The following is a 14,291-nucleotide window of genomic DNA, read 5'->3' as shown; positions in this document are numbered from 1 at the left end:
AAAAAAAAAAAAACAGACTAGTAAACTCGGCATGGATCATAAACTCTTAAAGTAAGTGTGATGACCTTTAAGTATCATGGAATAAAAAAGCTAGAGGAGTGAAAAATATATACCAGAAATTGATAGGCTGCAGAGCATTGCATGGAGATATAATGCAGTTTTCAGGACAGATCACACAAGCAGTGAAAAATATATACCAGAAATTGATAGGCTGCAGAGCATTGCATGGAGATATAATGCAGTTTTCAGGACAGATCACACAAGCAGTGAAAAATATATACCAGAAATTGATAGGCTGCAGAGCATTGCATGGAGATATAATGCAGTTTTCAGGACAGATCACACAAGCAGTGAAAAATATATACCAGAAATTGATAGGCTGCAGAGCATTGCATGGAGATATAATGCAGTTTTCAGGACAGATCACACAAGCAGTGAAAAATATATACCAGAAATTGATAGGCTGCAGAGCATTGCATGGAGATATAATGCAGTTTTCAGGACAGATCACACAAGCAGTGAAAAATATATACCAGAAATTGATAGGCTGCAGAGCATTGCATGGAGATATAATGCAGTTTTCAGGACAGATCACACAAGCAGTGAAAAATATATACCAGAAATTGATAGGCTGCAGAGCATTGCATGGAGATATAATGCAGTTTTCAGGACAGATCACACAAGCAGTGAAAAATATATACCAGAAATTGATAGGCTGCAGAGCATTGCATGGAGATATAATGCAGTTTTCAGGACAGATCACACAAGCAGTGAAAAATATATACCAGAAATTGATAGGCTGCAGAGCATTGCATGGAGATATAATGCAGTTTTCAGGACAGATCACACAAGCAGTGAAAAATATATACCAGAAATTGATAGGCTGCAGAGCATTGCATGGAGATATAATGCAGTTTTCAGGACAGATCACACAAGCAGTGAAAAATATATACCAGAAATTGATAGGCTGCAGAGCATTGCATGGAGATATAATGCAGTTTTCAGGACAGATCACACAAGCAGTGAAAAATATATACCTGTAAGAAGAGAAGAAAGATGAATATTAGCAATGCCATTTTCTAACTGCCAGGGCACTTTGCTAAATTATGGCACTTCGATAAAGTATGCATAAATGCTATATGCATAAATGCCCCCGCATAAATGCCTCCCCTTAACTAAGTCTCAATATATAGGGACGTATCTGCTTAGATCTGCACAGATCTGCACAGTATGAGCTCCCACACAGCTCCCTACATACAGTATGAGGCCCCACACAGCCCCCTTAAACACAGTATGAGCTCCCACATAGCCCCTTTTATATACAGTATGAGCCCCCGCACAGCACAGCCCCACTTATATACAATATGAGCCCCCACACAGCCTCCCTTATATACAGTATGAGCCCCCACACAGCTTCCCTTATATACAGTATGAGCCCCCACACAGCACAGTCCCCTTATATACAGTATAAGCCCCACACAGCCCCCCTTATATACAGTATGCGCCCCCACACAGCACAGCCCCCTTATATACAGTATAAGCCCCACACAGCCCCCCTTATATACAGTATGCGCCCCCACACAGCACAGCCCCCCTTATATACAGTTTGAGCCCCCACACAGCCCCCTTATTTGCAGTATGATCCCCCACGCAGCCACCTACATACAGTATGAGCTCCCACACAACTCCCCTCATATACAGTATGAGCTCCCACACAGCCCCCCTTATATACAATATGAGCCCCCACACAGCTCCCTACATACAGTATGAGCTCCCACATAGCTCCCTACATACAGTATGAGCCCCCACACAGCCCCCTTATACAAAGTATGAGCCCCAAAACAGCCCCCCTTATACAGTATGAGCCCCCCTTATATACAGTATGAGCCCCCACATAGCTCCCTTTATATACAGTATGAGCCCCCACACAGCACTGCCCCCTTATATACAGTATGAGCCCCACAAAGCCCCCCTTATATAGAGTATGAGTCCCCACACAGCACAGTCCCCCTTATATACAGTATGAGCCCCCACACAGCCCCCTTATATACAGTATGAGCCCCCACACAGCTCCCTACATATAGTATGAGTCCCCACACAGCCCCCCTTATATACAGTATGAGCCCCCACACAGCCCCTTTATATACAATATGAGCTCCCACACAGCTACCCTTATACACAGTATGAGCCCCCACACAGCCACCCTTATATACAGTATGAGCCCCTACACAGCCCCCTTATATACAACATGAGCCTCCACACATCTTCCTTCATACAGTATGAGCTCCCACACAGCCCCCCTTAAATACAGTATGAACTCCCACACAACCCCCTTATATACAGTATGAGCCCCCACACAGCCCCCCTTATATACAGTATGAGCCCCCACACAGCCCCCCTTATATACAGTATGAGCTCCAATAAACAGCACCCCTTATATACAGTATGAGCTCCCACACAGCTCCCTACATATAGTGTGAACACCCACATAGCCCCTCTATACACAGTAAGAGTCCCCACATAGCCCCCTAAATAGAGTATGAGCTCTCACATATATACTATAGGTATCCCATACACATATAAAAAAACAACATAATCACCTTGTTCCCGTTCCCCTAACACTCTCCTCCAGTCTCCGATGCCCTGAGGCTCCGCACAGCAGACATGATGTAGTGACACCATTGCATCTGCTGTCTCAGTCGCACACGCAGATTGGTGGAAGGAGCCGCCGGTTCCCTTCTCCGCCATTATACTTACTGCTGCCTGTATCCTGAGGATGCAAATAAGGGTTCGCTCACACTATTGTATGTTCTCTTTTGCAAGAGAATCGGGCCAATTATGCTGACACTCGGATTAAACTCTATCAGACTCTGATCCGAGTGTCATCTTTCTGTGATCCGATTCTTTCGCATGATAGAATCGCAGCACAGGTGCAGAGAAGACGGAGAACTTAATTTCTCCATCTTCTCCATTGACTCTGTGCGAGTACATCGGACTGCACTCAGATGACATCCGAGTGCAGTCCGAAGTTTCACACACCCATAGACTTGTATAGGTGAGCTTGTTCCGAATATCAAAGCCACTCGGCATGAGATCTGCACTAACCCATAGTATAACATTGGGCCGCGTTCTATACAATAAAACATTCCATAGCACTCGTCCGTATTATATGGCAGTGTGAACGTACCCTAATAGTGACATCGGGATGCCGGCGGTGGCGGACAGGCGAGGGCATGATGCGGCTTGTGGGCCACTGTTTTCGGCCCTTCAGCTGTCTCGGTCCACGGGTTGGACAGGAACAACCAGAGGGCCGAACGTGGCCCACTGTCCGCACTTTGCCCAGGTCTGCTATAGACTAATGAATCTTTTAGAATTCACATTTGTCAGCTCTGCCGAAGTCACCCAAGAAGGTCAATTTGTGAAAAATCAGTTCACTATGAATCTAAAGTGCTCCAAAGCCTTTAGTTACCTGGGAAAATGTGTATAACACTATTCTCTTTTCCTCACACACTAATCTTTGTCACTGCCATGCTGTCACACACGGTCTGTAATATTTATTCAGTGCTTTATGTTTTTCTTTCCCTATCTCTTTGGCTAAGCTGTGATGCAAACTGTGACGTCCTCTCATTTTCCTGATTCAGTACAATATAGCTCCTGCATTCCCTGCCTCGGCTTTTATACAGGCTATGATAGTCCCTGCTAACTGGCTGTGCAAAACTATGTGATGTGATAACTGCAATGCATTATGAGGAAGCTGGCCTGGCGTTCCCAAGGCCATGTGAGCCTTCACTGGCTGATGCAGTCTTTTGAAAGTCTTGGGAAAAATGAAGTGACCATCACAGGCGAACTTTATATTGTTCAAATTCGCCATGTTGAACAAATTTGTAAACATTTGTCACAAATTCGATTAGTGATGAATTGATTTGTTATCATCTGATCCACCGTAAATCTCCATTATTACCAAACAACTGTAAAGCTTGTTAAAATTTGCAATAGTTTTTCAGATATTAACAATTGATTATAACTCATTGCCTAGGAGACCGACCACCGCTGCTGTCTAGCTTGTAAGCGCTGCGCTGAAGCTGGCCATGACTAGGAGGCAACAGCATACTCCTACGATTCTGGACGGATTCAGAACAGTGCTTACAAGCTCAATAAAAAAGAGGTTGTAAGCACTGTACATGTTCTTCTGTCTTCCAGCGGCGGTCGGTCTCCAAGGAAACGAGTTGTTCACAGAAGAAAAGTGTTAATGTCTCAAGAACGGCTGAAAATTTGAATAAGCAGTAAATTACAAAATTGCTTGTATTTACAAGCTCTATCCTCTTTCCGGTGACTGCACTTCCCCCAAACAACTTCTGATTTTTTTTTACCTCTAAAATAATAATAATAATAATAAAAAAAAGCTATTCCACGTTTGGTGTATTCAAATCATGTCACCAGGTTACTTTGGTCCGTTCATTGAATGCATAAAAAAAGGAAACCCCCAAAAAACAATGGTGGAATTACATTTTTTTTCACCGTTTCTTCCACTTGCCATTTGTTTCCCGTTTTCCAGTATATCGAATGGTAAAATTAATGATGTCATTTAAAACTACATCTTGTCCTGCAAAATACAAGCCCTCGTGGACGGAAAAATAAAAAAATGATGGCTCTTGGAGGGGAGGTGGGAATGGAGCAAAAAAGGAAATTGCAAAAATGAAAAATTGCACGGTCCTGAAAAGGTTAAAGGGGGTCGTCCGACCTTAGGCTTCAAGTCTGCACTCCATCCATGTGACTGCTGAATTGAGAATATGCTATGAGGATTCTCCGGTGCTGGAAGCGGGTGGTCATGTGACCACAATTATATGATTTGCATAGTTCTGGCCACATTCCGACTAGATGTGTCCATCCTCTCTCAATACAGAGCAATGTTGGACACATCTAGTCAGCATGTGACCGCATGCATGCAAATCACATACTTCCAGTCACATTCCGACTAGACGTGTCCATTCTCTCTCAATACACTTGCATAGAGCAAGGTTGGACACGTCTAGTCGGCACGTGACTGTGTGCATGAAATCACATACCTTGCGGTCATGCACCTGCCGCTCCTGGCGCCAGAGAATCCTGACAGCTAGCAACGTAGAGTGACTGAAGACTTGTACCCTAAGGCCGGACCACCCTTTATAGCGTACTTTAAACTTTTCTTTATAATATGTTTTTTTTTTTCAGCGCAGAATCAGCTCCAAAATCCCAGATTGCCATGCAGGACTCTGGGAAAGCTGGGTGACCGCCCCTGAGTGTCCGTATTGTCCACCACCCAGCTTTCCCAGACACTGATAGAATAATATAATGTCAGAACAACATTTTTTCAACAATCGGATAAATCGAGGACACAACCTGGACTTATATTCACTTTGAGATTTTTCAGAAGTTATAGGGAAAATTCTCCTTAATCTGAACTGAATACTGAAACCTAATCGTTGTATAAAGATAGAACATCGATCAGATCGCAATCAAGAGGTCTAACTTTATATTATTTGTCTGCTTTCATAATGTACGTTATAAGTAAAGTTATCTTTGAATTGAAGAAAAAAAAAACTGTCTTCCTACGGCGTGGCTGGTAGCGAGGCTTGGTTATAACCACGCCCATCCACAGCTACGGTAGCCGGGAGGGACACAAATTGAGCCTTTTCGGCTCCCGTGGTTCCTGTAAAGGAAAGGAAACGGTAGTTGGAAGAGCGAGGTCAGAGGCGAGAGGTGAATAGAGGCAGCAGGGCAAGTCAATAATAATAAAGATGTATGTGTGTGCTGGGGAGGGGTGACCGAGCTCCATGCTGACAGCAGCCATGTAATGCACTTGCTGTAGTTTCAATACCTCTGCTTGCTGGCAGTAATATAGGATTTGTCAGTTTTCAGTATTGTTGCTTTAAGAGGGGACACATTGGTAGTTGTGAACTACAGCTCTTATTGTGCTACCTGATGGGGTATGCTGGGACTTGTAGTACTGTAGTTGACGCATGCTGCACTTATTAAAGGCAAAGTATCTGTTTTCTTCCCACAGAAGTGCGATGAGCGACATCCGCCATTCTCTCCTGCGGCGGGACGCCCTTAGCGCAGCCAAGGAGGTCCTTTACCACCTGGATATCTATTTCAGCAGCCAGCTCCAGAGCGCCCCCGTGCCCATGGTGGAGAAGGGACCCATCGATTTGCTTGAAGAGTTCATCTTCCAAGTTCCCAAGGATCGAGGATCCCACAACAAGGTTTCTGTCTGCTCGTTAGATTGTATCACTCTGCAGGAAGGTCAGGTCCTGCTCCCCTGATGTCCGGTCACAGCCCATGAGTGGGATGTGTGAAATCTAAGGTTATATTGGGGAAAAGGATCATAAAATCACAGTATTTGTGTCCTGCAGAAATTTCTGATTCTCATAACCATTTCTGTAGTCAGCGCATGGTTCTCTGCAAGCCCCGTTCAGATGAAGGGAAAAGTAACAAAAACCTCTGCAGCCCATTTTGCTTCCAGCTTTGTCTTCTGTTATTGCAGATCTCTGCTCTTTAAAGGGCTCTCCAGTGAACCACGTACATCTTAGAATAATAATAAGTTTCACAATTGAATGTGTTCAAAAATGTTCCTGTGCTGAGATAATCTTATATAAATGTGCCCCTGCTGTCTAATGGCTGTGTCTCACTGTGCAGGGACATGGTCTGATCATACCACAGCTCCTGGGAAGGGGGGAAGCATAAGTCGCTTATGATAAGGGAGCATACAGATGACACAGCAGGGGCTTCTGTGAGGTAACATATTTCCCTGCCTGTTTTATCACAGGAGTGTTTCTATCATGTCTCCAGCCTTCTGATCTCATCATAAACCAAGTCAAAGACATTCAAGCTCCGATGGCCACTGGTGTGATCATACCCCAGTACGTCACTGACTTAATTTATGATGAGCTCAGAAGGCGGGAGACATGGCAGAAACACTCACTCCTGTGATAAAACAGGCAGGGAAATGTGTTGCCTCACAGAAACAGCAGGGACTCGCAGTTGCTTCTATCATCTATATGCTCCCTTATCATAAGTGTACTGATGCTTCCTTCCCTGGCCAGGAGCTGTGATATGTTCCGACCAAGAACTGGTGCAGCTCTGCACGGTCAGACATAGCAGGGGCACATTTATAAAATTATTTCAGGACAGGAACATTTTTTTAACGCATCCAAGTGCGAGACTTATTATTATTCCAAAATTTATTCATTAAAATGTACTTTATTTTTTGGGACAACCCCTTCTCTTCAACGTATAGTAGGATCCCCCACAGCAATCATATCCGTCACGAGTACAAGGATCTCATCTGCCCTTTGAATAGAGCGGTTGTCCCGCATCCACGCTACTACGTCATTTAAAGTTTATAGACTGGCAGAGAAGTGCTGTCTATGTCATTGACCACCTATGGGAGACATGGGACACCTATTCTCATAATAAGAGGGAGTAAATATTCAGTATTTATCTCCTATTATGTGGACTGGTCATAAATGTGTTTTTTTTTTTATTTTTTATATATATACAAAGGAGCCGGGGTACCCTGAAATGTGTTAGTTTATTAAGGTTGCAGAAAGCAAGGTGTTTCAGAGGCGAGTGGACTCCTACATCAGACAAGCATGCTAAATATTGATTGGTGTGCTTGGATACAGGGTCTAGTTCTCCCCCCGAATAAGATGCTTTCTGCCACCTGAATAACTAACTGGTTTTAGGGTCACCCGGCCCCTTCGTCAAAGAAGCACAGTAATCATTGATTGATGTGCTTGCCTGGCTAAGGAGACGGTTAAGCCCTGAAGCCAGTTTTTTTTTCTGCCACCCAAATAAGCTATTTTTGGATTATATTCCTTCATCTATGTTTTTATCGGCGCCCCTTACTATACCCTCGTTTTTAATATACTGCTTGCTTTTTACTATGGCTGAACCCATATGGGCGACCCGAGAGGGAGAGGTGGCTGCCAATCATCTCTTTGGTTTCTGAAAGGATTTGATCACTTATGTTGTTGCAGCATTACTGATATGAGTATTGTTGCTCTATGAAGCATTTTCTCCTTTTTTCTTTATGCACTACTATCCATAACGTAGGGGGTTCCTTACTGATTACTGGGGGTCCGACCACTGAGAAAAGGGTTCTATAGAACCTCGTCTTGAATGGAGCGGTGGTGCGCATTTTTTGACCTCTGCTCCATTCGTTGTCTGTAGATCTGTCAGAAGTGGCCCAGCGCCATGTTCAGCTTTTCCCTAGCGATCAGTAAAGCATCCCCTATTATACAGATGGGGAATAACTCGTTAATCTGCACGCTTTGAAAATCTTGCAAGTAAAGCTACGATGTCTATCTAATCACATTATGTGGCACCAACTCACTGACAAGTGGCTCAGTCAGTAAGTGTCCCAAATAGTGCAATCCTGGGATAGGCAAATACTTGTTAGTGGCCAGTGCCCCACTTCCCGTATTATCAATATCGTACATATAGGAAACATATGGACCCTAATAAGTGATGCTTAATTTTGACCCGATTTTTTTTCCTCCCTTCAGCGATTTACCGCCATGCAAGAGCTGCAGCTGCTGGAGATTCTTTGCAACTACTTCCAAGACCAAACCAAGGAGGCAGTCCGCCAGGTCATCTTCTCCTCGCTGTTCAGCCCGCAGGGGAATAAGGCAGATGAGCAGCGCATGGTGCTCCTGGGGAAGCTGACGTCCATGGCAGTGGCGGTGTGCCGGCTGCCGGTGCTGGAGTGTGCAGCGTCGTGGCTCCAGGTACAAAGTCAAATTTTTACTGTTTTCAATCTCTGCTTGCTGTCAGTGAATGCAGAATAATATTTTTTCCTTTGCACGTCGTCTTACACTTCTGTCGTGTCCTCTGACTTAGCGCACTCCTGCCGTGTACTGTGTACGTCTGGCCAAGGCTCTTGTGGGCGACTACTGCGGCTTAGTTCCTGGCTCTGTGCAGACCCTGAAGCAAATCTTTAATGTCAGCCCACGATTTTGCTGCCAGTTCATCACTGCAGTCGCAGCACTGTATGACATGTCCACAGGTAAGAGATTGTATCCTATATGGGTGATTCCATCGTGGATGAACCTTTATAAAAACAATTATTTTTATTTTTGCAGAAGAACTTATTCCCCCTCACGACCTTCTGGAAATGATCGTTTCTTGGATTTTCGAGGATCCTCGTCTCATTCTGATCACTTTCCTTAACACTCCTATTACGGCCAACCTGCCTATTGGTTACTTGGACTTCTCTCCGTTGATGGGTCTGGTGCGGTGGTGTGTGATAGCCCCTTTGGCTTACAGACGCAAACAAAAGGCTGCTGGTGGCGTTCCTATTGGGGAAGACCAGAACCTTTACTCCAAGCTACATCTGAGTGTCCTACAAGGTCTCATGGTCCTCCAGGCCCACCTGACAGAGAAAAGCCTGTATGGGCGTCTAGCACTGATCATATTTGAGCAGCTCGTGCCGCTGGTGGAGGAACTGGGGCAACTCTGCGAAGAGCTTAACCCGCTGAATGCCGAGCAAGAGATGGAACTGGCATTGGACCGGCTGGCGCAAGCGTTACAAGTCTCTATGGCTACCGGAGCGTTACTTTGCACTCGGGGTAATTTTTACAATAGATAAATCCAGGACTAATGGGCCTCATGGCAGGGTCACATTGTAATCAACGGTGCCACTTTCTGAGTTGATGCCCACTGTGCAGGAGAACCGCAGCGCCGCTCCTGTGATGTGAATGTTCCCTGCACAGCACAGTGACGGGGCTGCAGCACCAAGATGCCATCATTTTTGGGATTGGGGAAGGTCCCAGACATTGGATCAGCACTAGGGTGATGCAGGATCCTGGTCTAGCGGCCACCAGACCTGAGCACCGTGAACCTCCTCCTGCCTGCAGTATCCTGGTCGCCTTTCCTGATTAGTAGGGCGTTGGGAATACCGTAGGTTGTAGGAGGTTTGCAGGGCCCTAATCTGGTCGCCACTGACTACAGACATGGCTGCTCGATCAGAGACCTGCAAATCTCTACTCCCCATTGATCACAAATCCAAGGGATCTGCCGTCACTTTGTATCATGGCAAAACTGGGAAGCTTGAATTCTGATTTGACCCGGTGCACGTCCTACAGGATTCGATGTATGACCGCAAGTCTTTAACAGTTTATCACTTTTGTTTCCCTTGCAGATGACCTGAGGACCCTCTGCGCACGACTCCCCCATAACAAGTGAGTACCCCATTGTCGACTATGGACTGATGTTTTAGGCTATGTTCACACATGTTGGGTTTTTCAGCGTATTTTGCTGCAGATTTTTATGCAAATTTTCAGCTGCGTTTTGCAGTACCAGCAAAGTTTATGAGAAACCAGAATTCTCTGTTCACACATCTTGTTTTTTTTTTTTGTTTTTTTGCTGCGTATTTTGTGCCTTGGTTGGGTTTCTGAAAAATAGAGCATGTCACTTCTTTCAGCGGTTTTTCACCCATAGGATGTAATGGATGGTGAAAAAAAACGCATCAAAAATGCACCAAAATTTGCATCAGCGTTTTTGATGGCAAAATAGAATGGGGTTCTTTTTTTTTCACAGAACTTTATGTAGATGCGTAAATAGAGACAGAAGAACAGTGAAAAAACGCAGCAAAACCTGCGTTTTTCATGCAGCTGATTTCCTGCCAGAGATTAAGTTTTGCTGCAGATTTGTCCCGCTGAAAAACCCAACATGTGTGAACATCGCCTTAGACTTAAAATAGAAAAATTAACTCCTTTCACCTAACTTCTTCGGCTTTAAAATAAAATTAATTTTTGAAAAAAAATCTATTAGATCCTATTGGGAGTCCTACTTTGGGGGAGGGTGGGGACACACACTTGTATAAGTATGTATATTCTCTGTTTTAAAGTGTCTAATAAAAATCATTTTTGCAATTGGGTTTCATTAAACATCTTGCACCGTTTGCTTTCTACAGCCTCTTTGTTATTATTTATTATTATAACACCATTTATTCCATGGCGTTTTACATGTGAAAAGGGGTATACATAGCAAACAAGTACAATAATTTGAACACAAACGAGTCACCGACTGGTACAGGAGGAGCGAGGACCCTGCCCGTGAGGACTCACAATCTACAATTTTGCACTGTCTATTGCTGGCTGCAGAATGAGTTAACTGAGTATCTGTTAGTGAGCTCACTATGAAGATCTGACAGGGAATTTGTACTTCTTTTATTCATCTTTTTTCTGAGCTCATCTCAGCTGATTTATGACCACATTAAAGTTGAATGTGCAGGAAGCAAATCGGTGCAAAATTTGAAATGTAACCCAATTGCAAAAATTATTTTTAGCACCGAATGCATGCATTTAAGTAAAACAAAAAATGTCCAAAACTGTAGACAACTCTTATTTAATGCCTTTCCTTCCACATAATTTTTTTTTTCTCTTCCAGCTTGATGCAGTTGGTGGTGTCCGGTCCTGTGCAGCCGCAGCCACCCTCACATCCGACTCTGACCCCTGCGTTCTACCCTCACATTCATACGCCACCTCTGGGTTACCCCACACTCCCGGCTCATGCAGCGTTACCAGCACATACGGCATTGCCTGCTCATGCTGCTCTTCCAGCACACACTGCCCTACCCGCTCATACTGCTTTACCTGGCCATGCATCATTACCTACCCATGCAACGCTGCCTACACACCCTGCTCTGCCCGCCCATGCAGCGCTGCCAACACTCCCCGCACTACCAGGACATCCTGTACAGACATTCATGCCTGGCATGACCTTTCCTTTTCGACCGATGCGTTGATTGCCTCCTACAATCTTCTGGAGATGGACTCATAGTCACAGAGGACTGACGTAAACGGAAAGATGGCATCACACACAGGCTACAGTAGGCCAGGGACGGACAAGCTTCCACCATTAGATCACAGTTGCCCTGTCTGGACTGTAATAGAAGATCAATATCATTCACATTTTGGATGTAGGTGGGGAAAAAAAAAGAGACTATTCTCTTTAAGGCTATGTGCCCACGATGCAGAAATGCTCAGCGTTCTTCACATGCATTTCCGCATGCGGGTTGACAAGCGCTTTCCAAGCGATTTTAGCATCACTTGGAAAGTGCTTGTCAACTTGGTCACACTATATAAATCCATGCAACCAGCATGGATTTATATGGTGTGACCCCAAAGAATGTCAAAAAATAAATGTATACTTGCCCTCCGATGGCCCGCGCTGTCTTGCTTCACCGTCCCGGCTGCCGGCAGCGGTACACTGAAGGACCTGCCGACGTCAGCGTCGCGTGACCCGTCACATGACTCTGACATCGGCGCAGGTCCTTCATTCCATCGTGAAGTGCCGGGAAGCAAGGAGGAGTGCAGCGCGGGCCGCCAGAAGGTAAGTATATATTTATTTTTTATTTTATTCTTTTTTTTTTTACAGCTTTTTTAATGGTACCTGGGTGTGGATGAGACTCTCCTCTCCTCTACACCCGGGTACCCTCCGCACATTAGAACGCACCAATTATGCAAGTACAGATGCAGTCTTGCGGAATTGGCGCGTTCTAATGCAAGTCAATGGCGGCGAAAACGCTGCACTTCCGCAAAATAATTGGTAGTGCTGCGTTTTTTTCCGCAATGATAATCTGCAGCGGAAATTTCCGTAGCATGTGCACAGCACATGCGGATTATCTTTGGGGGACATGGCAGGCCTTCTACCATGCTTTTTTTAAGCGTTTTTGCCGCTGCGGAAACGCTGAAACGCATCGTGGGCACACAGCGTAAGGGGTTATCCCCCATCTGTGGGATAGTGGGAAACTTATTAATTGCTATGGATCTGACCACCTCTCCATTCATTGTCTACGGAAAGAGTGGAGTACAACCCTCTCATAGTGAGCCCAGTTATCCCAACATCAGGCCCCCCAGCGCTCAGTAAGTTATCCCCTACCCTATAGATTTCTGGCTGTTTTACCTTGTGCGGTCATGTTGGAGCTGGATTGGGAAGAAGCATAGTGGCTATTGGGTTGGAATTTTTTTTTATTATGTATATATAAAATATATAGATAGATGTATATATATATGTGTGTGTGTGTGTGTGTAAAGAAATGAAATGCTAATTATCAGACACCGCCGAGCAGATCTTTCTGAATGACAGGTAAGGCTGGTTTTGCATCTGTGTAATAAGACCCGAATATTAACGCTTCTTACGCTACCTGGATTGAGGGTCTTTTATGGATGTTAAAGGGGTAGTGTAACCTCAGACATCTATTATAGATGCATGTCTGATTGGTGAGGTCTGATCTATATCCAGAAGACCCCTGTCCTGCCTGGCAAACAAGGGTGCCCATGTACACGGCCCCCTCGCCCTTCATCCTCCGCCTCGGAAGCACAGGATTTGGGGGGGGATCCACATACAGAAATTTCCCTGTGGGCTGGCATTATACATTAATATCTCATGTGGCACAATAGGAACAGGTTAGAGCCTCCAGGTCTTTGTACCTAGAGATGTTATCCACTTGTTGCATTGCTTCAGCTCTGCTAATAGTAACACCCCCATCATGCTCTAATAGGGCCTGGTGGGAGTCGTACTGAAGAGATGCAAGTATAAGACCACCTTGCTATATTGACTGGGCATCCTGTTTAAATTTTATGGTCTTCGCTTGCCTACGAGGGAGAAAAATGGCTCTTGGAATCGTTCAGCTGTCTTCATAACTGGTGGGAGTCTGACCTCTGGGACCCCCACTGATCCTGAGCAATGGGAGGCTGCGGTCTGGTTCAGTGCTTCCACCCTTTCACTGCAGGGGCCATTCATTTGAACAAGGTGGTGCTGCGTTTCTTCACAGCAGGTGGCAGCTGTGCAGGGGACACATTGATGGTGCCGCTGAATTACAGCAGCGCTGCGGCCCTGTCACTCTTGGGGGGGTCTGACCTTACTGATCAGGAAGGAATGGCGTTCCCTTGCCAGTGAGATGACCATTCGGGTGAATGGGACTGGCTGCCACTGATCACTCAATATACTAGTCAGGAGTGTGCTGCTCAGCAGGTGGGAGTGCTGTGCTTAGGGGTAGCCTGATCTATACACTACTCTGTGCAGTTCTGACAATTCTCGTCTGCAATCGGTGGGGGTCTTGTGACCCGGCTTCCCCCACCGATCTGCAGAACTTTTCAACATCTACAACATATTAAAAAAATATTAAGTGTTACCACGTTTTAAGGGAATCTTAACTTGATTTTTGGGGGATAACTTGGTGATCGCTGGGGGTGCGACGTTGGGAACCCCAGAGATCAGGGTTCTGTTGCCCCATCCTGAATGCA

At 45.2% G+C, this 14,291-nt stretch overlaps 1 protein-coding gene across 3 annotated transcripts; it reads left to right on the top strand.

The window, feature by feature from the left end:
• The first annotated feature begins 5,614 nt into the window (after positions 1-5,614).
• INTS15 (integrator complex subunit 15) lies at positions 5,615-13,052 on the top strand. 3 transcript variants are annotated; one of them, XM_073648233.1, is made up of 7 exons: positions 5,615-5,739; positions 6,044-6,242; positions 8,547-8,768; positions 8,881-9,046; positions 9,123-9,608; positions 10,181-10,220; positions 11,431-13,052. In XM_073648233.1, exons 2-7 carry the CDS (start codon positions 6,051-6,053, stop codon positions 11,786-11,788), a joined length of 1,464 nt encoding a protein of 487 aa, XP_073504334.1. In that variant the 5' UTR covers positions 5,615-5,739; positions 6,044-6,050; the 3' UTR covers positions 11,789-13,052. The 3 variants fall into 3 exon arrangements, with proteins under 3 accessions (XP_073504334.1, XP_073504336.1, XP_073504337.1); XM_073648235.1 differs by having other exon boundaries at positions 5,649-5,757; XM_073648236.1 differs by having other exon boundaries at positions 5,658-5,779.
• Positions 13,053-14,291: the final 1,239 nt, after the last annotated feature.

The sequence above is a fragment of the Phyllobates terribilis genome, unplaced genomic scaffold (assembly GCF_046119375.1).
Source record: "Phyllobates terribilis strain yellow unplaced genomic scaffold, ASM4611937v1 Scaffold_9__5_contigs__length_417890890, whole genome shotgun sequence".
NCBI classification, from domain to species: domain Eukaryota; kingdom Metazoa; phylum Chordata; class Amphibia; order Anura; family Dendrobatidae; genus Phyllobates; species Phyllobates terribilis.
The sequence above is the reverse complement of the archived record's forward strand: the minus strand, read 5'-3'. Positions and strand labels throughout refer to the sequence as shown.

Coding starts and splice junctions, on each gene's coding strand:
- INTS15 (XM_073648233.1), top strand. CDS start 6,051: ATGAGCGACATCCGCCATTCTCTCCTGCGGCGGGACGCCCTTAGCGCA. Junction 9,047..9,122: donor ACTGTATGACATGTCCACAG/GTAAGAGATTGT, acceptor TTATTTTTGCAG/AAGAACTTATTCCCCCTCAC. Junction 10,221..11,430: donor GCACGACTCCCCCATAACAA/GTGAGTACCCCA, acceptor TTTCTCTTCCAG/CTTGATGCAGTTGGTGGTGT.